The sequence below is a fragment of the Diaphorina citri genome, unplaced genomic scaffold (genome assembly GCF_000475195.1).
Source record: "Diaphorina citri unplaced genomic scaffold, Diaci psyllid genome assembly version 1.1 scaffold1492, whole genome shotgun sequence".
Taxonomy (NCBI): domain Eukaryota; kingdom Metazoa; phylum Arthropoda; class Insecta; order Hemiptera; family Psyllidae; genus Diaphorina; species Diaphorina citri.
In genome coordinates, this window is record NW_007378918.1 from 27,059 (window position 1) to 52,865 (window position 25,807).

The window sequence follows — 25,807 nt, forward strand, 5'->3', positions numbered from 1 at the left end:
GTGTTATTATATCACAACTTTGGTGCTCACTGCAGCATTGTAGGATTTTTCCCAATATCTCAATAATCCTAACATCCAAACATCCAATGTTTACCTACCATGCTGGCACCGGTCGCTCTGCGCATTTATATGTCATAGCTACTCATTTTCCTCACGAGGCTGAGTGGGCGCACTCGGGATGTCCCGGGTTCGATGTTTTTTCGGCTCTGTGCTTGGAGTTCGGGGATCACTCAGCCTCGTGAGGACAAGTGAGTAGCTACTTTAATCGAGTAGTGACCAGTGGCGGCATTAGCAGTGTAAAAAGATTGACGTTGCTAATAGTAAAGGAGGCAATTAGTAATGCTGTGATACCCACTAAAGTTGTGAAGAAGCTCTCTGCTTTACCACGAAGAATTCACGATTAGATTTGATTTATGAAGGAACGAATTCTTACCGTGAGAGAGTCTGTGGTAGGCAGTTCTAATTTATCCCACAGCATTTTCCATTGGCTTATGAAGTCAGTATTACTTTCCTCTGTTCTTTACTTACCAATATATCCTTTACAATGTGAATCTTCCATCGCATCATAATATCTCAGCTGATGTTTAATACTGTCTAGCACAAACCACCGCTGTTTCCAACCTTTCAGTAGCGCTCCTCGTTTGTACAGGTAGCCTTCATGGGTTCGATTCTCGGCCACATTCGATGAGAACTGATCGTAATATTGCTGGTTCTGCTTGGCAGTTACACCTGAGGGAGGAAATCGTATATTAAGTTTTGAATTAAACAGCGGTAATTTCGTTAAAATCGGACAAATTGTGAGTTGTCTCGAGAAACTGCCACACTATAAGCTATAAATGTACCAGCGGCAAAAGCACGTTGAATACAACAGTTTCCAGTGGATCACTCATGTTAAGCAGCGTTGTGCGTGGTTGGTAACAGGATGGGTGACCACCTGGACAATTCCGTGCTGATGGCTTTTTCCGGTCCCGGGCTGAATAAGCGTTAGGAGGCGCGGCGGCCAGCTTGTCACCCAATTTAGGGTGAAACCACTTTACTAAAAGTTTAGTAGTGGTGGACCGACGGATGGATCACTCATGTTAAGCAACATTGTGCGTGGTTGGTAACAGGATGGGTGACCATCTGGACAATTCCGTGATGGCTTTTTCCGGTCCCGGGCTGGATAAGCGTTAGGAGGCGCGGCGGCCAGCTTGTCACCCAATTTAGGGTGAAACCACTTTACTAAAAGTTTAGTAGTGGTGGACCGACGGCGCTTGTCGGTCCGGACTGGTCGGAATCCCAGTAAGGTGGATCCTTTTCGACCAGACGACGATTGTTACTTAGGGGCTAAACTATGAACTTACTAGAATTGACAGATCCCGAGTCATGGGATCGTGCTATGGTCTGATTGGTAAGTGTACCTCCATCTTGCACATTCTTATATTTGGTACAATTCTTTTTATTTATTATTAAATTTATATTTATATTAATGTATTTATTTTATTTATTTATTTGATTACACGCTAAGCATCGCGGCCATGTGTGATATATTAATGTATAAATTCGAAAATGTAAGTTCTTAACTAAATTATAAATTTTCGCAATATTTTAATGTCACAGTAGTTAAAATAATGGTTATACAATGTTTTAGGGTTTTTCTTCTGTAACATTATGTCATAACTTTTGCGACAGGCGAAATGCAAGGTGAAAGGTGGATCCATTAGATTAAAGCGATAAAAACTCAAACGCGATTACAAACTTGTACATGGATAATGAGTATTTTTACTTAGCATCGACTTAGATTTCCATTAAACACACCCTACACATAATAATACGTTGCGTTTGACAATTCACCGCTGAAATCGACAGACACACATGCTGGCTAGTTTTACTAATTTATAAATACGTGCAAGCAAGTTATTTACTAATTATTTATTAATAAATTCGAAAATGTAAGTTCTTAACTAAAAAATTATAAATTTTCGCAATATTTTAATGTCACAGTAGTTAAAATAATGGTTCTACAATGTTTTTAAAGGGTTTTTCTGCTGTAACATTATGTCATAACTTTTGCGACAGGCGAAATGCAAGGTGAAAGGTGGATCCATTAGATTAAAGCGATAAAAACTCAAACGCAAACTAGAAAAAAAAGCTTTTTAATATTAGTGGAATAGAATAAAAATGTTAACTAGGTATCTCCCTATCTCTAAAGCCTGTAACACTTTACCAAAAGCTACATCACCCAGAAAAGAATAGAGGCTAGTGAAGACTTTTGCTATACTCTCTAGGACTCTAGGAATAGATCACTTAAGAAGTGTACATTAAAAAGCTTTTTAATATTAGTGGAATAGAATAATAATGTTAACTAGGTATCTCCCTATCTCTAAAGCGTGTAACACTTTACCAAAAGCTAAATCACCCAGAAAAGAATAGAGGCTAGTGAAGACTTTTGCTATACTCTCTAGGACTCTAGGAATAGATCACTTAAGAAGTGTACATTAATAAACATTTGGATAGTAAAAATAATAATAATAAATCGTTGGTAGGTACCAATTTTTGACCAATAGTAATCGAGAATTCGATTCGACCATTAAATCCTTGCTACCACTTCTGACCAATAGCATTCGACTATCTAGGTAGGTACATACATATTAGAAAATTTACGATAAAAAAAGCTCATCCTGAGAGGGGATTTAGCTAAAAATAACTGCTGTACCTGTTTCTATAACAATTGTTTCTACGTTTACTATCAACTGTACAGTACAAAATAAATAAAGAAAATATTAACGGTAACTGAATAGTAATTGTGAACAAAAAATATATACGTATAAATAAAAAGCACAAAAAGGAAAAAGATACTGTTTTCTCTTCTAGGGTACCTAAAGTTTGCCATTACTAAAGCACTGACGAAGATAGGTAGAATATAGGTAACCAACTGGAAGGACCAATCAAAAGTCTCAAAACCCAGCGGCGATAGCACGCTGAATGTAACCGTTCCAAGGATCACTGAAGTTAAGTAACGTTGCGCGTGGTTAGTAAAAATTAACATTTCTTTGTTGGTATTTTGGCAGAGCCTTTCTCTACCATCCAACCTTTAAGATAGGTAGAATATAGGTAACCAACTGCAAGGACCAATCAAAAGTCTTAAAACCCAGCGGCGATAGCACGCTGAATGCAACCGTTCCAAGGATCACTTAAGTTAAGTAACGTTGCGCGTGGTTAGTAAAAATTAACATTTCTTTGTTGGTATTTTGGCAGAGCCTTTCTCTACCATCCAACCTTTAGAGGGGCTAAACTATGAACTTACTAGAATTGACAGATCCCGAGTCATGGAATCGTGCTATGGTCTGATTGGTAAGTGTACCTCCATCTTGCACATTCTTATATTTGGTACAATTCTTTGGTAGGTACGCCCTGCTGTAAAATTCCTACTTGAATAAATGAAATAATTGAACTATGAACTTACTAGAATTGACAGATCCAGAGTCATGGGATCGTGCTATGGTCTGATTGGTAAGTGTACCTCCATCTTGCACATTCTTATATTTGGTACAATTCTTTGGTACGCCCTCAGCACATCGCTCATGACAACTGTAGCCACAATCACAGCATCGCATCGAGGTCTGCAAAACCAAAACCAAATGTAAAATGTGAAACCAAATCAGAACATTAGTACTTATCTACTTATTCATTTAAGAATGTCTAGTTAGCCTAGTTAGTTTGGAGTGTGGCGCGTCTGCTTCGTAACCGCTATATTGCTGGTTCGATTCCCGCCCGAGGTGATCTTTATCCTGAACAGAGAAGGTTCGTTCGTTCTCGTAACGACAGGCTTTCCCCTATACTGTCTTCCTTCTCTCTTCGATTTCAGGATGATAATAAGACCTCAGTTATTAGGTTATGTATTAGTTATTACAGATCTCTCCGTCAAACCTAAAATAGAAATCTTCATGAAATGTTACTTTACTTTTTATATTTCATTTTACTTTTCTTTTCTACTGTATTTGATTGTTGTTTGTGTTTGTTTAGTTTTATTGTACTTTTTTTCTATTGTCATTATTGTAAAAAGGGTTAGTCCCGTAAATAAATATAGGAAATACATATATATCTTGACTGCCTAATGTCTGAAACGAAGGATATTGTTTCTATATAAGTTTCGGGGACCCCCAGGGGCCCTTTTGAGTTCACTGAATTACCGGTTGATTTATAGGCGATAACTCAGATATCGTGAGCACATAGGTTAAGCCACACCACATAAGGGTCATAAGGCGAGTAAGATCCCCCAAGCGTTACTTACCTTCACTGGTCCCCACAGCAGATTTGTACACAGATCACAGTAAGTGGGCGTGGTGAAGTTATGCCTCTCGAACCTATGAGGGTGCGAGTACACATGAGGGGGAGGGGCTGTCGAGTTTCCTGCGTTCTCATTGGTCGAGCTTGGAACGCCGCTGTTGGTCAGTTTGCCACGCATGAGGATCTCGAGGGTGGAACGTTTGTGTAGGAGACGACCATGCCATCGGACCAGTTGGGTGGAGAATGAAGAGTGCCGCTGTGGGGGACAGAATAATCATGATTAATAACAAGAAGCAATATTAAACGAAAGGAACAAATAGAGAGCCAATTCTAAAAATTTCATTCAACTCCCAAAGCAAATTAGTTGGTAGTGCGTCTGCCTTGTAAGCGCTAGGCCGCGGGTTCGATTCCCGCGACAGAATAATCATGATTAATAACAAGAAGCAATATTAAACGAAAGAAACAAGTAGAGAGCAAATTCTAAAAATTTCATTCAACTCCCAAAGCAAATTAGTTGGTAGTGCGTCTGCCTTGTAAGCGCTAGGCCGCGGGTTCGATTCCCGCAGGGGAGGAAATCGTACATTAAGTTTTGAATGAAATAGCGGTAATTTCGTTAAAATCGGACAAATTGTATGTGAGTTGTCTCGAGAAACTGCCACACTATAAGCTATAAATGTACCAGCGGCAAAAGCACGTTGAATACAACAGTTTCCAGTGGATCACTCATGTTAAGCAGCGTTGTGCGTGGTTGGTAACAGGATGGGTGACCACCTGGACAATTCCGTGCTGATGGCTTTTTCCGGTCCCGGGCTGAATAAGCGTTAGGAGGCGCGGCGGCCAGCTTGTCACCCAATTTAGGGTGAAACCACTTTACTAAAAGTTTAGTAGTGGTGGACCGACGGCGCTTGTCGGTCCGGACTGGTCGGAATCCCAGTAAGGTGGATCCTTTTCGACCAGACGACGATTGTTACTGAGGGGCTAAACTATGAACTTACTAGAATTGACAGATCCCGAGTCATGGAATCGTGCTATGGTCTGATTGGTAAGTGTACCTCCATCTTGCACATGATTCTATTCTATTCGTCCATACACGGTGGGTAAAAAAGGTTGTATAAGAAGATTCGATGACGCACTACAGATTTTGTAACACTGAACAGTTTTTCTTCTTCTTCACACCATGATGGTTTTCCACTATAAACTTCTTAGTTCTATTTGAGGTCTCTTCTAACTAATCTATTTGGCCTATTCTCTTTAATGCCTCGGTGGTGTAGTGGTCAAGGCGCTCGACTGGTAAACAGGAGGGCGTGGGTTCAATCCCAGCCGAGGTATGGAATACCTAAGATTGTTTGTGGGAAAAATTATTTTTTGATACCTACGCAGTTCATATTTATTGTCACATGTTGTTAGTTGTTACTCCAATGTGAAAGTTCATGTTTCTTTGAACAAGATTCAGGACGTAAGCAGTAGCATCTTGCGACTTGCGACGTGTTACCTCAGTGCGTAACGCGCCTTAAAAAAAAAGTTCGATGGGACAAAAAAGGTTCTTTTTTCCCCCGAAACCGAAGAGAGAAGGAGGACAGGATAGGAGAAAGCCAGCCGTTCCGAGAACGAACCGCATCTGTTTGATATAAAATAGCACACCGGCCGGGGATCGAACCCGTGACCTAGCGTTTACAAGGAATATGTACCTACTTGTTATGTGGTTTCCATGGTAACATAACCTCGACTATAAGATCATTATAAACCTGTCCAATATACCTACTTATACGAGGGGTTGAACTCAGAAGAAGAGTGATTGGGTTATGTTCTTATGTTATGTTCTCATCTGTTGCATAATATACAGAGTCAAAGCCAAGTCAATATCCATTATTATTATTATTATTTTTTAGTCTACTTTTTTTGGTCAAATGGAAAAAAATTATAAATTTAATACAAAAATGTTTTGTTTAATTGTGAACAAAATAATTTGATTTAAAAATAAATTTACATCATAATAATTTCAAACGAAATTACTGTAATGAATTCCATATTGTAGTACCTAGTATCGTATACTCTTCTGAGTTACCCTGTAAGAAACCTGACCTCATTCATTTCCCCACCCTACAAATTTCATTCATTCTTCACTTCCCCTACTTTCATACTTCGCTTCAACTATGCATGATGTTCTTCACGCGAGAAGTTAGAAAACCGCGAACCGGCATATTTTTGCAGCAAATTTCGGTCGTTTGCTAAAATTTAATTGATGGGAAATTTACATTACCGGCAAGATTTCGCTTTTCCCTATTTATATCCGTCAAAAAAAATTGGGGCTCCCAGAGTGAAATTTTTATAAAAACGCCTTTGAAAGTTTGCGTGTTTTCGAGAACCCGTTTTTTCTTCACGAGTTTGTTTAAATATGCGGAGTTAGCAGCAAATTTCGGGCATTTGCTTAAATTTAATTGATGGGAAATTTACATTACCGGCAAGATTTTACTTTTCCCTATTTATATCCGACGAAAAAAATTGGGGTTCCCATTGTGAAATTTTTATAAAAACGCCTTTGAAAGTTTGCGTGTTTTCGAGAACCCGTTTTTTCTTCACGAGTTTGTTTAAATATGCGGAGTTTTGCTCCATCGGTCGTACTGCTTCGGCAGTACATATACTAAAATTGGAACGATACAGAGAAGATTAGCATGGCCCCTGCGCAAGGATGACACGCAAAATCGTGAAGCGTTCCACATTTTTTTGGCAAAATTTTGTCCTTCAGTTATTGTAGATTACTCTTATTACTCAGATAACTTTTTTTACTTTCTATTATTTTCTTTCCATTTTTTTAAAGCAACTTCTGTGGGTATTACACTAGGTTTGTACATCAGAGGTCCCGGGTTCGATTCCCGGCGGGGCCGAAGTTTTTTCGACTTTTTGCTCGGAGTTCGGGTTGCACTCAGCCTAGTGAGGATAATTTTATTGCTACTTTCATCGAGTAGCCACCAGTGTAAAAAGATTATTGAAATATGGAAATTGGTTTCAAAGGAGGCACTTAGTAGTGCTGTGATATGTGTGATATCCCCAAAAGTTGTGAAAAAGCTCTGCTTTACAACAAATAGGTAAATATGTGATTTGATTATTTTTTCACTTATTTCGAAGCGCGACCTCATGCACACCCTGCGCAGACCCGGGAGCGCGCAGCGCGACCGTAAAGAAAGGAGCGCGAAGCGCGACCACATGCACAACCCCGCGAAGCCCCGGGAGCGCGCAGCGCGACCGTAAACAAGGGAGCGCGAAGCGCGACCCTACCAGGTTCTGCTGACCTAGTGTGCCATGGGTTGCACCCGCTAGTCTACCACCGGGATAAACCATATCATCGTCAGATCCTGTGTCTACACCTATTGAACATAGTATGACAGAAGAGAAGAAATTGGAATAGAATAGAATATACCTCATTTATACTGCTAGGATGTGACTGAAAAGTCCCTTTACCCCCGCAGACTATTATAATGTCCAACATATTTGATAGGTATATACCTTTGTTTGTGTTGTTAGTCTGTTAGTTCTTTTTTTCCCTTCTAGTTTTAACTGGTTTGTTAACGTGATATTGCTGATTTTGGGCCTTCCTTGGGCGGGTCTGTAGGATTTTTTTTTCTCAAGTCTTCTTTTTCGCTCTCTCCCGTGTTCAGACGGGGTCGGCATTTTTCGTCAGCCTTTCAATCAGCCCTAGGGTGATCGCTTTTGGGCTGACATTTCGTTTTGGTTACAAAATTTTACGAGTGGATGTCCCTAGCACTCAACCTTTCCCATTTCTTTAACAAGGAAAATTTCAGACTAGTAGTCCTTCGCACTCAACCATTCCCATTTCTTTAGCAAGGAAAATTTCAGGCTGGTATTCTCCCTGTTTAAAGTCCCCCCAGCCAGAGTGAGGACAATTGAGTAGCTACTTTAATTGAGTAGTGACCAGTGGCGGCATTAGCAGTGTAAAAAGATTGACGTTGCTAATAGTAAAGGAGGCAGTTGTGAAGAATCTGCTTTACCACGAAGAATTCATGATTAGATTTGATTTATGAAGGAACGAATTCTTACCGTGAGAGAGTCTGTGGTAGGCAGTTCTAATTTATCCCACAGCATTTTCCATTTCTGTGGCAGAAGTCCCAGCTCACTCTCCAGTCGATGAATTTCTTCCAGGACATAGGAGAATGCATCTGGTATGCTCTGATCTACATTGTTGTAGCCAAATGTGACTACCTTACGAGCTGACTTGTTCGTCGTACCTGGAAGTTGAGGGAAAATTAGAGAGCGCATTTAGAAGCAACTTGACTGTCTTCTGACAATTCTATTCTATTCGTCCATACACGGTGGGTAAAAAAGGTTGTATAGGAAGATTCGATGATGCACTACAGATTTCGTAACACTGAACAGTTTTTCTTCTTCTTCTTCTTCTTCTTCTTCTTCTCCTCACCATGATGGTTTTCCACTATAAACTTCTTAGTTCTATTTGAGGTCTCTTCTAATCTATTTGTTCTAATCCTGGGTTTCTCAAACTTTTTGGGCCGCGGTGCCCTAAATGACCGTTCAAAGTTGTGCGGTGTAGGGGTACAATGTTTAACCCATATGTGAGCTGGGGTGGGGCGGGGGGACGCTACTAATTCACCCCCCTCCCCCCTATTATCTCAAATTAAGAATAAATCCTCATTTATATGCTGACAAATGTTTTGATTATCGTTTTATTATGAATTCAAAAGAAACTGATGATTATTATTGGTACAACCAATTCATTTTACACGGCTTTGGTATTATTGTGGATCTCTCTTTCTTTGTGAGTGTGGTCTTTGATCTACATATTATTGTGTTAGGAACTTAGGACTCTAGGTATCTATCTAGTCTCGAATATTGTTTAATCTTGAAACCAACCTCAGTGGTGCAGTGGTTAGCGTGGTGGACTTCGGATCTGGAGGTTGGTGGTTCGAGTCCAAGTCAAGTCATAAAATTTAGCGTAGTGTATTAAGCAGGGAACGACATTTGTGACAAGCATTTATGCTTAACACAATTAAAATTCCTTCCTTTTTGTTTAATCTTGAATGGTGTTTGACCCGAACTGATTTGTTTCTAAAAACTGAAAATACTGCTGGGACCTGGGACCTATTTGGGCAGGATAAACAAGGAATGTTTTATCTTAAAAAAGCTCATGCATTATTATTATTATTATTATTATTATTATTATTATTATTACTTACAGGGTTTTCCACATCAGGTGTGTAGAGGAAATTGAAGAACATGGGAGATCGGGCATGATGCTTCTCTATGAAATCAAATACTGATTGGCCCAGGTTCTGTTGACCTAGTGAATTTGAAACGCCTGGGGAAGTAAATGAAAAACGTTTTAGGTCGGATTAATGGATCATTTTCCGAGGCTTGGAAAACTTATAGGATAAAATCTGGAGGATTTTGAATGGCTTTTCTGTCTTTTTTGCCCTTTTTTCCCCAAGTTTTATTCTGCTTCCTTCCTTCCTTCTTCTGCATCTTAGATCTTTTTTTTTTCTTCATTCTTTTGTCATTGATTTTTCCAGATTCTTCTGTGTTTTTTTTTTTTGTCTCCTGCATTTTGTTCTATTTTCTCCACTGTACCTTACCTTTTCTTCTCTTTCTTTATTCATATTTTTTCTTCTGTGCCTTTTTTTCTCTCTTCCTTTTTTGTCTTTTCCCATGCTATTAATTTTGCATGCTACCTAACCCTATGCTCACCTGTAGAAGACGGGTGCGTGGCCTTGAGCATACCGATAACTCCCTTGCCATGATATCCCGACCCTCGGACTAGAAGACTCTTGTTTTTACCATGTCGCCATGTTATTGCCGGAACTCTACCGTGACGGTAACAGCGGTAAATCTTACGCACACTCTCATCTGTGATTGATGCCGGCATTACGAGGAGAGCGGGGTAACTGAGAACAATGGAATAGGAAATGAGGCACTGAGAAAGAGCAGTAGAGCGGGGTGATTGACGACACAAAGTTGACTACGTAAACTTTAAATCGGCATTTACCTAGCGAATATTAAAAGTCGAAGTTATTTTCGAACCACGCCAGGGGCTTCATTACAAATTTTCATCAGTAAATGGTAATGGTTTCTTCGAATTAAATTAATACCAAGGGCAAGGTAATCAATCTTACACCCTTCAGTTCTTGACAACTAAATGGAGTGTGAAGAGATGTGATATGTTCCAATCTACTTATTTCCTGATCGAATTTTCCCCTTTTTGAGAAAAAACATGCAAAGCTTTTACCTAATAATTTAGGTAGTGATGAGAAGATCAAACATATTAATATGTTTCATCATTTTTCAAAAAAAAAAAAAAAAAAATGCTTACTCACCCTTGTGATGAGAAGTGAGTGAGCCTCGTTTGTCCTCCACAGCGGCAAATCCAAACTCCACTCTCTCCAGCTCACAGTCCAATAGGAACGTACGAAACCTACACGATACAGAATGGTACGCCAGGAATCTCAAGTAGAAGTCATTGAATTCAAACGCTAGCGGGAACTGGGTTAGGATCTGGGAAGAAGGGGAGAGAATGAAGTGAGTACTCAGTTTTGAATACACGATTCTTATTTTTGTTTGTTTGATAACTCTCTGGAACAGTTTGTTTGATTTTGGTGAAATTTAGAAAAAAAAAAAAAAAAACTAATTCATTACATTTTATGTGAAGCTGAGGAGACCCTTTGCACAATTTTTGTAGAATTCTGTAATATCTAGGTATAGATCTCTGGTAATGCTGCCACTGGTCGCTACTCGATCAAAGTAGCTAGGTCAATTGTCCTCACGAGGCTGAATACACCCTGTCTTCCAAGCACAGAGAAGAAAGAAGTTCGGCTTTGCTGGGAATCAAACCCAGGATCTCCGGTGTGCAAGCCTAGATTCTGAACCCGATAGGGTCCATGTAGTTTTCCTGAGTTCTACAGAGCACTGAACCACTATTTAGAAAACAGAATTTATATTAAAGGTACCTAAAAAAAAAACCTTCATACCTGATGTACAGCGTCCAGAAACTGGAGGAAGGTTGGCGTGAATCCTGAAGCCGGTGAGTGAACGTTGAGATTACTTCGGTGACTAAACCGGTGACCAAATGCGATCCATTCCTTCTCAACTAGAACACGAAACCCTTCCAACGTACGATAGTAAGGATCCAGACATAGTTGTGCTAGAGACGATAGCTGAGGGAGAAAAATTTTCAAAGAAAAAGGATTATTTATTATTGATCATTCACTGTAAATTTATATTCCAATAATCTCATCTGGTAAGCTTATTAACTTATTATAAACTCAGGAGCAGATTTCTGTGTTCTAGAAAAAGGATAAAATACCATGCCTCGGGATTGAACCCAAGTCTTCCTATTTACCAGAAGAGTGAATTGAGCACTACGTCATCAGGTTCCTTAATTATGGACCTTCATAAAAGTACAGTGTTCAGTACCAAAGGACACAAAATAGTGGTTTGGAGGAAGAGCGGAAAACCCTCCTATTAAAAGAAAAATAAATTAATAAAAAATAAGCACAGGGCCGGTTATACTCACTTGGCATGTAATGTCCCATCCATCTTCCAGGCACAGCATCACAGAACTTCCCTGAACATCCAACAAGTCTACGACCGCCCCTGATAGTTGCATAATGTACGGGCCGTCTTAGCGATGGCCTTCTTCGCATAGCCCCTGGGAAGTAGACGAGATGAATGGGTGAATATAATATTAAACACAATGACTTTAGGTTCTAACATGTTCCTTGTTGACTTGCATTGTGTTTTCACTGTGTCAATGAAAATTATTCTAGTCATTTATATTTATATTATTCTCTTTTACCTATGTATATTGTATACTTATTACTTTTTTTTACTCGTTTTTCTAGTCATTATTTCTAAAATTGTTTACTTATAGCTTATTGACACTGACAGTGTAATTAAAGACGTAAAAATTGGAGACAAATATTGCGTGACTGGCTGATTATGATTACTCATACTCAGACCTCAGCCCGTCCGACAGACCTTGGTCTGAAGCTTTTCTTGCTACATCCGATTGTGTGTCAGAACTAGGACGCTGGAGTTAAAGAGAGACTATTAATTTTTTTCCATTTTATTGCTATTTTTAGTACAATAAAAAAGTACATAGGCTACATACCGATTCACTGCCACTATCGGAATCTGCACTGAGCCGGGCTGGATTATGAGGGGAGCGTAGATTAGTACTGGAAGGACCACCAGGGCCGGTCGCGTTACCACCAGGCGGGAAGTTGGAATTGCTGTTCCGGCGATCCTTGAGTGATCCCCATCATTTTATTGCTATTTTTAGTACAATAAAAAAGTACATAGGCTACATACCGATTCACTGCCACTATCAGAATCTGCACTGAGCCGGGCTGGATTATGAGGGGAGCGTAGATTGGTACTGGAAGGACCACCAGGGCCGGTCGCGTTACCACTAGGCGGGAAGTTGGAATTGCTGTTCCGGCGATCCTTGAGTGATCCCCATCTGGCGAATGATTTACTCCCCGCGGTGCCGCCACTGGTTTTACCCCCTGAACCTCGTGGGAATACACTGCAAACAAAGGGATAGCCAAAGTCCAGTTAGCGTGTTGGTAGCGCGTCTGTCTTGTAAGCACAAAGTCGCGGGTTCGATTCCCGCCCGGGGACGACTTTATCCTAAACAGATAGGGTTCGTTCTTGGAAAGGCTGGCTTTCTCTTATCCTGTCTTCCTGCTCTCTTTAATTTAGGGACGGTAAGACCTTAGCAGTTACAGTTACCTCGATCAAATCTCTTTAAAAAAGATACAATTAGTTTAGTGAGCTTACTTGGGTGATGTTTCAAAGCCATGGAGCAGGAAAAATGAGGACCAACGGAATTTTTCTTTTTTTTCTAGATCAGTTGCGCTTACTTGGGTGATGTTTCAAAGCCATGGAGCAGGAAAAATGAGGACCAACGGAATTTTTCTTTTTTTTCTCTGTAAATGTTTGTGATTTTTAAAAAGGGCTCGTCCCGTAAATATACATTATTTATTATTTACATTTGAAAGTAATTTCAACTGTGTTGAGCCATATTTAAAGGCTTGTCACAAACATCGTTCCCCAGTTAATACAACTAGGAACAATTCGTGAGTTCATTTGGACTCGAACGACCAACTTTAAGATTCGAAGCCCACTGAGTTAACTGCGGCGTAGAGGCCTGGCCCTGTTCCCGCCACTTCGCACTTCCTACTCTGCATGAATCATGGATAGTATAGTAAAATTAGCAAACAACCCCAACATCCAACAAAAAGTTATTGGTGTCAAATTGTAGAAATCTTCGTTTTACTTCTTGATGTCAAATCTTTCAAGATCAAGAAGTCAAATTTTTGACTTCTTGCAAAATTCCTTCGGAAAATGAGATTTTTATGCCAAATTTTTCCGCGATTGTGACAAAAGCCGACGCGGAATTTTTGGGGACTTTTTATGGTATAATACTAGAACTTAACAAAACACTCTTCCATTAATCTCTGACTTACTTGAGCGACGCATTCTTGCCTTTGGTCTCATTGAGCGGTATCTGGGGCACCATCTGTTGTCCACAGAACGCGAAGTGATGCAGAATATGAGATGGGTGTCGGATCTTATGTATGAGACGACGGAAACATTCAAGATTTAGGGACGGTAAGACCTTAGCAGTTACAGTTACCTCGATCAAATCTCTTTAAAAAAGATACAATTAGTTTAGTGAACTTTAGACTTAACTCAGAAGACAAAAATTGTGCAAAACCGTTCTGCTTTACCACAACAAAAACTGTGGAATAGTTTAGTGAACTTTAGACTTAACTCAGAAGACAAAAATTGTGCAAAACCGTTCTGCTTTACCACAACAAAAACTGTGGAAAAACTCTCAGCTTTACCACACCGAATTTGTGAAAAAGCTTTCTGCTTTAACACAACAAAAAGTGTGAAAAAGTTCTCTGCTTTACCAAAGAGATTCCATGATTTGATAATAATTTCATTAAATTTGATTAGATATTAGTATTAAGTATTATAGGTATTAGCTTTAACATTGTTAACATACATATCTGTATAAATAAAACTATTAAAACAGTTCATTCATTCATAAATTTAATTAATAAGAAATCCACTCACCCCATGGTAGACATAGGTTTGCTGAACGGGTTGGAGCGACGGGAATTCTCCGGGGTCAGCGTGTTGTCTTCCGCCGCCAATAGCAGCGAGTTAATACTGAGACTAGAATCTGACATGCCCCAGCCACAACTCTGCCTACATCCAGAGGTACCAGTAAATATACCATCCGGTAGATATACCAAATAGTAATAATAATACTTACTTGTTAGTCATAGCAGTGGTTGAGTGGAAGAGCTTCTCCAGAACAATATTGTCACCAAGCCATAAAAACCACAAAAAGACACATACTCTAAAATGGTAATTCAAGAGAGCTTAATTACTGAAAGTTGGGTCGCGGCTTACCAATAATCATGGGACTGAGCCCCGGACCCTCGGACTAGAAGACTCTTGTTTTTACCATGTCGCCATGTTATTGCCGGAACTCTACCGTGCCGGTAACAGCGGTAAATCTTACGCACACTCTCATCTGTGATTGACGCCGGCATTACGAGGAGAGCGGGGTAACTGAGAACAATGGAATAGGAAATGAGGCACTGAGAAAGAGCAGTAGAGCGGGGTGATTGACGACACAAAGTTGACTACGTAAACTTTAAATCGGCATTTACCTAGCGAATAATAAAACTCGAAGTTATTTTCGAACCACGCCAGGGGCTTCATTACAAATTTTCATCAGTAAATGGTAATGGTTTCTTCGAATTAAATTGATACCCAAGGCAAGGTAATCAATCTTACACCCTTCAGTTCTTGATAACTAAATGGAGTGTGAAGAGATGTGATGTGTTCCAATCTACTATTTCCTGATCGAATTTTTCCTTTTTGAGAAAAACATGCAAAGCTGCGCCAGGGGCTTCATTACAAATTTTCATCAGTAAATGGTAATGGTTTCTTCGAATTAAATTGATACCCAGGGCAAGGTAATCAATCTTACACCCTTCAGTTCTTGACAACTAAATGGAGTGTGAAGAGATGTGATGTGTTCCAATCTACTATTTCCTGATCGAATTTTTCCTTTTTGAGAAAAACATGCAAAGCTAATACCAAGGGCAAGGTAATCAATCTTACACCCTTCAGTTCTTGACAACTAAATGGAGTGTGAAGAGATGTGATATGTTCCAATCTACTATTTCCTGATCGAATTTTCCCTTTTTGAGAAAAACATGCAAAGCTTTTACCTAATAATTTAGGTAGTGATGAGAAGATAAAACATATTAATGTTCATCATTTTTCAAGAAAACATATAAGAAATAGGATCTCAGAAGACTCACCTTCGACACATCATGTAGGCAGAATTGACCGTACTAATCCGGAATGGTTCCTTACTCTTCCCCCCTCCTCCTCCTCCTGCTCCTAGACCCAGTCTGGTCCAATCACGTACATAGCTCCTCTCTACCATACGTTCTAATGTTTTGGCATCCGTCACGTGGTTTGTAATACCACTAGGAATATCCACCTGTGAGAGAAACAATCAAATTTATTGACGGACTACCCAAAGTTTGGGTTGCCAAAACGACACAGCATACTTCTCAGACAAAATTATAGAATGGAATGGAATAAAGAATAATAGTGTTCAGTAAACTGTAGACCTCACTCAGATTCCTTTCGGGCCCAAAATTTGATGAGAAAAATGTCCAACGGCGACCATGGACCCACGCCGAGAAAATTTCAGAAACTCAGCTGTCACGTGGTTCGTAATACCACTAGGAATATCCACCTGTAGCATAGAATAGAATAGAAATAGAACAGTATTGTACAATCACGAACATAGCTCCTCTCTACCATGCGTTCTAATGTTTTGGCATCTGTCACGTGGTTTGTAATACCACTAGGAATATCCACCTGTGAGACAAACAATCAAATTTATTGACGGACTGTCCAAATTTCGGGTTGCCAAAACGACACAGCATACGTCTCAGACAAAATTATAGAATAGAATGGAATGGAATATAGAATAATGGTTCAGTAAACTGTAGACCTCACTCAGATTGTATGACCTATTCTTTTTTATAAATACTAATTATTTTATTTTTGTTTTTTCTTTTCCCCCTCATTATCATTTGTATGACTTTGTAATTTGTTACATTCCTAACTTATATTACAATAAAAACATTTTATTTATTTATTCCTTTCGGGCCCAAAATTTGATGAGAAAAATGTCCAACGGCGACCATGGACCCACGCCGAGAAAATTTCAGAAACTCAGCTTAATTTCTTGATTGTCTGCCAGGGTCGGTACTATGGTTTGTTTATTTTCTCTTGGATCGGTACTAGGCGAGGGTCGATGGTCAGGACTCCCTTGTGGACACCTACTTAGGTGTAGGGGCAAACAGCCCGAAAAAATGGGTTAGACTTAAGCTTCTACGAATCTGAGTGGCTGGATTCACACACATTGAAATTAGAGGAGGAGAACTATCGATGGCACTATCGATAGTTTTGACTATCGAACGCTATCGATAGTTGAGGCTTGACTATCGATAGGTTTCGATAGTTTTTTTCTTTTGTTTACCGACACACACACGGACCAATGGCTGAAACTTTGGATTTAAGGCTCTAGGGACCTCAAAACGTGTTTTGACACTAAAAACTGACCATCGAAAATTTGACCCGATTACATTACTTTCCATATCCTATAGGAAAAAGAAGAAGAAAGAAGTACTAACTTGTTGGTCATACTGTTGATGAGTCGTTCATCATCAGGTACAGGGTGTCTCTTGTCAGGTCTATGATGTGTCTTAGCTCCTCCTCCTACATCCAGTGGTACCAGTAACTCAATGTGTGTGCTGGAAATTTCGACCCTGCACTGACCCATGATACACGTCATAATAGGGCATGTTGCTCGTAATTTCTAAATATTTAGGATCCAATAAGACCCACTGCGAGTCAGCCTAGTTCGCTTGGTTGGTAGCGCGTCTGCCTCGTAAGCGCTAGGCTGCCGGTTCGGATATTATCCTGAACGGATGGATATTAGTGAGTGAATTTTCTTTACCAATTGTTTGAATGTTTTCTTAATTTCATTAAAATTAGGGTCTGTTCGGGAATTTTTCCCCCAAAAGTGGGCAGGATTACCTGTAAAAGCTTTTCCGCCAAACCTCTGATTTCTTCTTTCACAGTGAAATCACTGAACTACTCTCATTATTGTCTTGAAAAACATCGAACAGTGCAGTATAAGGAATAGTAATTTCGTCTACATCACCTTTTTTTGTCTCACTGGTTTCGCCTTGTCAGTTATCGGACCAGATCATTCGTCGCACCCTGTATTATTGACTATCGGCAACTGACCCATGATCTCCTACTTATCAATGTTACTAGTCATCACTCTTATCACTTCGGGAATCACCCATAATATTTATTTACTCACTCACCCATGTTTACGCACCGAATTTTCTGGTTGTCTCCTTATCACTGATTTAAGCAACCAAAATGCCATCTCTGGGATTTGTTACACATACTGCCCTATAATAGATTGGAGCCCTATAATATGTTTGCTATGCAGAAGGTCCCGGTTCGATGTCAACCGTGGACAAAAAAACATCAGACACCCAGTAGAGGGACGCGGGAGGAAAAAAAATCATAAAATTCATTTTTTTTTTTTTTTTTTTTTTTTTTTTTTTAAAAACTTGCATCTCGAGGTTGATGGTTCGAGTTCCTGAATACTGCAATTTTGTGTTGTGTAATTTTTGTAATAAACTGTAGTATTTCTCGTCGTTCGAAGGTTTAATAGCCCGAAGATCCTCATAATGTTAATCTGAAGAAAAAAATCTTTAATAATAATAATAATAATAATAAAAGCTTTGGAGGAGCACTATGGCGTGAGATAGCAGAACCGGAGATTAACTATAACTTGTGTTGCAGTTGTTAAAGTTCCTTCTATGAAACTTAAAAAGAAGAAGAAAGAAGTACTAACTTGTTGGTCATACTGTTGCTGAGTCGTTCATCATCAGGTACAGGGTGTCTCTTGTCAGGTCTATGATGCGTCTTAGCTCCTCCTCCTACATCCAGAGGTACCAGTAAATATACCATCCGGTAGATATACCAAATAGTAATAATAATACTTACTTGTTAGTCATACTGTTGCTGAGTCGTTCATCATCAGGTACAGGGTGTCGCTTGTCAGGTCTATGATGTGTCTTAGCTCCTCCTCCTACATCCAGTGGTACCAGTAAATATACCATCCGGTAGATATACCAAATAGTAATAATAATACTTACTTGTTAGTCATACTGTTGCTGAGTCGTTCATCATCAGGTACAGGGTGTCGCTTGTCAGGTCTATGATGTGTCTTAGCTCCTCCTCCTACATCCAGTGGTACCAGTAAATATACCATCCGGTAGATATACCAAATAGTAATAATAATACTTACTTGTTAGTCATACTGTTGCTGAGTCGTTCATCATCAGGTACAGGGTGTCGCTTGTCAGGTCTATGATGTGTCTTAGCTCCTCCTCCTACATCCAGTGGTACCAGTAAATATACCATCCGGTAGATATACCAAATAGTAATAATAATACTTACTTGTTAGTCATACTGTTGCTGAGTCGTTCATCATCAGGTACAGGGTGTCGCTTGTCAGGTCTATGATGTGTCTTAGCTCCTCCTCCTACATCCAGTGGTACCAGTAAATATACCATCCGGTAGATATACCAAATAGTAATAATAATACTTACTTGTTAGTCATACTGTTGCTGAGTCGTTCATCATCAGGTACAGGGTGTCGCTTGTCAGGTCTATGATGTGTCTTAGCTCCTCCTCCTACATCCAGTGGTACCAGTAAATATACCATCCGGTAGATATACCAAATAGTAATAATAATACTTACTTGTTAGTCATACTGTTGCTGAGTCGTTCATCATCAGGTACAGGGTGTCGCTTGTCAGGTCTATGATGTGTCTTAGCTCCTCCTCCTACATCCAGTGGTACCAGTAAATATACCATCCGGTAGATATACCAAATAGTAATAATAATACTTTCTAATTATCTTGTCAGAATCTTTCAAAGCTACTTTACGGATAGAAGAATAATTATACCAGAAGATGACATTAACAGAGAAATGACAGTTGGTGTGCCGCAGGGAAGCTGTGTTGGGCCTGTGCTGTGGAATGTCATGTACAATGATGTGCTAGAGATTGACAAACCAGAGGGGATAACACTCATAGCCTACGCTGACGACTTGGCGATCATAGCCATGGCTGAAAATGAAGAAACTCTGGAAGAAATTATTAACTTAACAATGGAAAGAGACAGGGAAGCTGTGTTGGACCTGTGCTGTGGAATGTCATGTACAATGATGTGCTAGAGATTGACAAACCAGAGGGGATAACACTCGTAGCCTACGCTGACGACTTGGCTATCATAGCCATGGCTGAAAATGAAGAAACTCTGGAAGAAATTATTAACTTAACAATGGAAAGAGTGAACACATGGATGACAAACACTGGACTCGCCTTGGCCCCAGAGAAAACGGAAGCAATACTCCTCATTGGTAAGAAAAAGTGCAGACCTCTCAATATTGAACTGGCTGGAAATAGAATAGAAGTGAAAAACCAACTGAAATATCTAGGCATCACGCTGGACACAAAGCTAAACTTCAACCTCCACCTAGAACAAATAATCAAGAAAGCTCGAATATCCACATCCAAACTGTCGAGAATACTGCCAAGACAAGGAGGGGCGGGCGAAAATAAAAGAAGAGTCCTTCAAAATGTGTCCAACTCCGTCATGCTCTATGCAGCACCAGTATGGTCCTATATTATGGAGAAGAAAACATATAAGAAGAAACTCCTATCAGAACAATGAAAGATGGCTATCAGAGTGAGCAGAGCCCACAGAACTGCAGCTACAGAAGCACTGACTGACAGACTGACAGACAGACACCAAAGCGAATACAATAGCCCGTCCACTATACCTTTTTTTATTACTATCGTAATAATAAAAAATAAGTGCTCCATGTACTTTTACATCGTACAAAATATCTCCTCTATTTGAAGTCCATACGAAACTATATTAGTACATTAAGAAGTCACCGAAGTAACTTGGTGGAGTTGTATGTACCTACGGGTTGGGGTATTTTCCGAGCACTGTGACAGAGAATGCGTAAGGCGTTAAAACTTCGCCCCGGTTTCAACTTTACGTTTCCTTTAAACTTAACACCTGAGTCTTGGTGCTTAGTGGTGAAGACGCTCGCCTGGTAAACTGGAGAGCGTGATTCCCAGTCGGGACATGGATTTCTAATTTCTATCCTCATTTATTTGAGAATTTGACCACGTAAAAGAAAGTGTTCGGATTTAATCTCGCCTCGTGGTTACCATCCTCACAATAGTCCATTATTATTACTTACCTGTAATGCACAGTTCATAAGTCTGACTACCAGGTCAAACTGCTGGTGTTCCAATGTCACCTTATTACCCACTACATATTGATGTGACAGAGAATGCGTAAGGCGTTAAAACTTCGCCCCGGTTTCAACTTTACGTTTCCCTTTATCTGAACACCTGAGCCTACTTCCTTGGGGGCTTAGTGGTGAAGACGCTCGCCTGGTAAACAGGAGGGCGTGATTCCCAGTCGGGACATGGATTTCTAATTTCTATCCTCATTTATTTGAGAATTTGACCACTTAAAAGAACGTGTTCGGATTTAATCTCGCCTCGTGGTTACCATCCTCACAATAGTCCATTATTATTACACTACTTACCTGTAATGCACAGTTCATAAGTCTGACTACCAGGTCAAACTGCTGGTGTTCCAATGTCACCTTATTACCCACTACATATTGTCCTAGTTCTGTACACAGGGCTAGGCGCGCGGCGCGTGTCTTGAGAGCGCGCAGGACTGCGGGAAATGTTTTGCGCGCATCCGAGATTTTGTTGTCGAAAATGCAATTGATACAACTCCGCAAGACCTGGATGAGAGGAGAGAGGAAAAAACGGTAAGAAAATTAAGATAATTATGTAGATTTGACCTATCAAGTTTGATGTTGGGAAGAAACAAGGAAACTGGGAAGATATAAAGGCTAACCAAAGATATAGCAATAGAGTCTGGTGGAGGGGCTTTGGTCATCGACCTGTCCTATAGGATAGAACGATAATGGTTATGTATGTATGTATGTAGATTTGACCTAAATCTTAAAAAAAATAAAGGTAAGTAGATATTAGTGCCTTGTATAGACTGTAATTAGGACATGTAATCCCTTTATCTCAACAGTTGCACCACTTTAGGTGCAGGTAGGTACATAAATAGGTACAAGTACTAACTAACGGACTAAAATATTTTTACGGGTGACAAAAATCCTATCAAAAATAATCAAATCACCTTTAAAATATTTGACCATACGTTGAAAGTAGGTACTGTGGTCAGTGACTGGAGCATGACCTGAACGGATAGTAGGAATTGGACTTTATTATTCACTGTTATAACTCAATCATTTATCTGAACGTCTTTATCACTTACCTCAAGCCGTCTGGCAGAATTGCTGACTATGTGTCTAGTATCATTGATATTGGAAATGTGAGGTCCCATTGGTACTATTCTAGGAGGTAGAGGTTTGAGCGATTGTAACCTGAGAAGTAAAAAAAAGTTTTACATTCAGGAATGCGAAAATATGCTCCTTTATGGTCGGAACCACGATCTGAATTTAAACATTGTTCAAGTTAAACATTATTGTTAAGCCATTAATTTTAAAATTAATTAAAAATTAAAACTTACCAAGATAAATCAGTCCTACTTCCTCTGATCAATGAAGCATTTGTTTATCCGAAGTCCACCGCAATAACCACTAAGATCGGTTCAAGAAATTTCAACAATATGTAGCTGAACATTTTTTTCTTCACAGTTCCTTAATAGGGAACTAGACACTATATGTAGAAAAAAAAATTACTGTTTGGAATATTTCAATTTGATCAATTCTGGGCTGTATTTGGGGGTCTGAAAACTACCCCTGGGAATGCGAGGGTTAAACACAAGATCAACTGAAAACATCCCAAGAAATGTTAACAAAACAAGAAAGAAAAATGTAAAAAAAAAGTTCACCTATGTTTGGACCATTTTAAAAAGAATTTCTCCCGTGTTAAACATACTTAAAAGCTTATCACACATCTCGTTTCCCAGTGAACATGACGTAGACTTGAACCATCAACCTGTTTATCCCGCAATAACCACTAAGATCGGTTCAAGAAATTTCAACAATATGTAGCTGAACATTTTTTTCTTCACAGTTCCTTAATTGGGAACTAGACACTATATGTAGAAAAAAAATACTGTTTGGAATATTTCAATTTGATCAATTCTGGGCTGTATTTGGGGGTCTGAAAACTACCCCTGGGAATGCGAGGGTTAAACACAAACCCATTGATGTAAAATGGATTATTATTATTTTTTAACCCATTGAAGTTAGGGCGGTTACCTGGAATGTAGACGAGCGAAGTTGATATCCTTCCTGTAGAGATTGATCTAAATGTGACAAGTACTGGGAGGTAATCTTCTTCTCTTTATTGAGGGAAGTGATGGGGAATGCCCGCGTTACTACCTGTTCACATGCTGCAAGAGAGAACAAAAAAGACGGCGTATTGTAATAGATAAACAAAGTCTTGCTGGGTGACTTTAAACAGGGAGTAGACTAACTTAGTCCGTCCGGGGGACTTTAGACAGGGAGGATACCAGCCTGAAATTCCCCTTGCTAAAGAAAGCTAAGTTGAGTGCGAAGGGCGTCCACTCGTAAATATTTGTAGCCAAAATCAAAGGACAGTTATGTCCTATGGGATTCGTGGTCTCTAGCCAAGATTATTTGGCCCGTCCCAAACCGCAGTCAACCATCTCATCGTGAGGATCTGTGCTAATTTGTGCTTTTCCTTTGAAGCATGATAAATTTGTAACCTCCAGCTAGCCAGGCTGGTTAGAGTTTGGCTGCTCTGATCCCTCCCTATTTATAGTCCCACAGATAGACACTGGTCTGCTGCCTCTTCAAGGTCCCCCAGCCAAACTTGTTATCTATGTCCAATGAACAACAGCAACTTTCATTCGGACACGAGTATCATACCAGGGTTTTCGTAATTGAAGGTAAAACTAAGATAGAAGTCTACTTACCAAACGGATCCAGCGGGGTTCCCTTGAAGATAATACGATAGTTGGTAACAAATATGGCGCCCTCAGCAGGTAGCAGGGGCGTTCTCGGAACGGCTGGCTTTCTCCTATCCTGTCATCATTCTCTCTTCGATTTCGGGACGATAAGACCTCCGTTCTTGGAGTTAACACCTCCAGTTCCCTCTATCATCGAATCTCTTATTACTACAAGGGAGCGGAAAAGCAAAAAAAATTCTGCCTCAATCGGAGTTCGAACCCTTGACCATTCTCACCTGTATATGTTGTTGTACACACTTCTGATCTTGAGCCTCTCTACGGAGTAGTTCAGTGAACTCGCAGTATAGTTCATCCCATTGATCACAAGGTCTCCAGGGTGGACCTCGCTCAGATACGAATGACGCGATTTCTGCCTCAATCGGAGTTCGAACCCTTGACCATTCTATAGAGTATAGAGCACGGTTGGTCCAGTGGTAACGCGCTTGCTTGCCATGCAGAAGGTCCCGGGTTCGAATCCCACCTTCGACATTTGTAACCTACAGCTAGCCAGCCTGGTTAGGGTTTGGCTGCTCTGATCCCTATTTATAGTCCCACAGCAAGACAGAGGTTAGCTGCAAGTTCAAGGTCCAACAGCCAGACTTGTCATGTACGTCGTATGTTCCATGAACAACAGCAGCTTTCATTGAGAGATCAGGTATGATACCAGGATTTTCTTAATTCAAGCCTTAAATTTCAAAGTAAAACCTTAAATAGGGTAAAACTAAGGTAGAAGTTCTACTTACCAAACGGATCCAGCGGGGTTCCCTTGAAGATAATACGATAGTTGGTAACAAATATGGCGCCCTCAGCAGGTAGCAGGGGCGGACCTCCCACTGTTCCTCCAATACCTTCCTCCCTACCGTCTGGTAACAGATAGGCCCTGAGACCTTCAAACAGTAACTCCTCCCCTGGTAGTAGACTAGGCGTTAGAATCTTGGGCTGAAATGCGAGAGAAAAATAAGTACTCCATGTACTTTTTACATCGTACAAAATATCTCCTCTAGTTGAAGTCCAAACACAGATACCTACCTAGTTTAGACAAGAGATGAGAATGAGAACCATCTCCAAAAAAGTTAGGGCTTAGCTTAGGAGATGCTTTAATGAAACAGAAAAATTTATTTATGTTCCGTGTCCGCGAGATAGGCAAGTGGTACCTATCTCATGGTGTTGGAAGGATTGGGATTTAAAACACCCTTGGACGCTCAGAAACAATAAATGGGCTCCTTCCATGTCCTTAATGTTGGTATACAGATGATTTTGAGTATTTAAGTAAAGTTTAATTTTTGTTAAAATAAATGTACCATATTAAATCTAAATCTAAATCATACGAAACTATATTAGTACATTAAGAAGTCACCGAAGTAACTTGGTGGAGTTGTATGTACCTACGGGTTGGGGTATTTTCCGAGCATGAGTATTTATTACAGACTTATTTGAAATTTATCTCCCAACAGACAAACTAAAAATTCTCTTCCTTCAATTAATAATTACCTTGATTTGACATTTTGCTTGGCAAGTCCATCATTAATCAAGGCCTGCTAATTAATGTTAAAATAAAGCTAGCCAAGTTAGTTGGGAGAAGAACGCGCCTACCTTATAAGCGCTACACCGCGGGTTCCATTCCTCTCCGGGGCGAACTTATTATTATTTTTTTTTTTACATAAACCATTTTTATTTATTTATGAACATAAGAAGATTGATTGAATATTCAAAAATTCAATTTGTGGGCATATTTTTTTTCCTCTTAGGAGGTTTGATAATCTTCTGTACATAGGGCTGAGGGTTTGGGTTTTCGTTGATGTAGAGATCCTGAGATAATTTCTGTAATAAGAAAGAAGAAATAATTTCCTTAGCGTACATGAAGGACTACTGCACACTATAATTGAAGGATTGGTAGAAGGAAATGTTCAACGCGGGACACCAAGAAAAGAATACATGGATCAGATAAGGGATGACATGGGATGTAACAGTTATGTGGAGATGAAGAGGACAGCAGCAGATCGGACAGAATGGAGGAGGAGAACCAGATTACTGTTACCAACCAATCAATAGATTGTAACCCAAGAGAGAGAAGACACAGGATATCGAAATTGAAAAGGACAAGGGAACAGAAGAGAAGAAAACCAGCCGTTCTGTGAACGAACCTTGTCTGTTTAGGATAAACTTAGCTCCGGACGGGAATCGAACCCACGACCTAGTTCTGCCTTCTGCCACGACAAGGCAGTCGCGCTACCTTTCGAGCTGAATAGGTTGACTCTTTAACATGAACTTGTTGACCCGATACTAACCACTGCAAAACCTCTTTTCTGGGTAATTATGCAGA

General features: G+C 39.8%; 1 protein-coding gene and 1 non-coding gene across 2 annotated transcripts in view; one reads left to right on the top strand and one right to left on the bottom strand.

Moving 5' to 3' along the window:
* Window positions 1–25,807, bottom strand: part of LOC103516122 (myotubularin-related protein 13-like) — a 34,939-nt gene that overhangs the window by 877 nt on the left and 8,255 nt on the right. The window contains exons 7-32 of the mRNA XM_026828611.1: window positions 24,228–24,423; window positions 23,721–23,854; window positions 23,452–23,473; window positions 22,750–22,905; window positions 22,075–22,096; window positions 21,820–21,928; window positions 21,065–21,271; window positions 19,401–19,492; window positions 19,193–19,339; window positions 17,033–17,171; window positions 16,156–16,215; window positions 15,645–15,829; window positions 14,722–14,883; window positions 14,380–14,514; window positions 12,604–12,820; window positions 12,404–12,538; window positions 12,271–12,322; window positions 11,807–11,913; window positions 11,262–11,447; window positions 10,611–10,788; window positions 9,473–9,598; window positions 8,326–8,513; window positions 4,274–4,525; window positions 3,446–3,602; window positions 529–729; window positions 434–444 (exon numbers count right to left, since the gene is read on the bottom strand). Of these exons, the coding sequence (XP_026684412.1) occupies window positions 434–444; window positions 529–729; window positions 3,446–3,602; window positions 4,274–4,525; window positions 8,326–8,513; window positions 9,473–9,598; window positions 10,611–10,788; window positions 11,262–11,447; window positions 11,807–11,913; window positions 12,271–12,322; window positions 12,404–12,538; window positions 12,604–12,820; window positions 14,380–14,514; window positions 14,722–14,883; window positions 15,645–15,829; window positions 16,156–16,215; window positions 17,033–17,171; window positions 19,193–19,339; window positions 19,401–19,492; window positions 21,065–21,271; window positions 21,820–21,928; window positions 22,075–22,096; window positions 22,750–22,905; window positions 23,452–23,473; window positions 23,721–23,854; window positions 24,228–24,423 (3,576 nt within the window). The remainder of the gene's footprint in view (window positions 1–433; window positions 445–528; window positions 730–3,445; window positions 3,603–4,273; window positions 4,526–8,325; window positions 8,514–9,472; window positions 9,599–10,610; window positions 10,789–11,261; window positions 11,448–11,806; window positions 11,914–12,270; window positions 12,323–12,403; window positions 12,539–12,603; window positions 12,821–14,379; window positions 14,515–14,721; window positions 14,884–15,644; window positions 15,830–16,155; window positions 16,216–17,032; window positions 17,172–19,192; window positions 19,340–19,400; window positions 19,493–21,064; window positions 21,272–21,819; window positions 21,929–22,074; window positions 22,097–22,749; window positions 22,906–23,451; window positions 23,474–23,720; window positions 23,855–24,227; window positions 24,424–25,807) is intronic.
* Window positions 6,888–6,993, top strand: LOC113470296. The gene has a single exon (XR_003393400.1). It is a non-coding gene; the product is annotated as a U6 spliceosomal RNA (small nuclear RNA).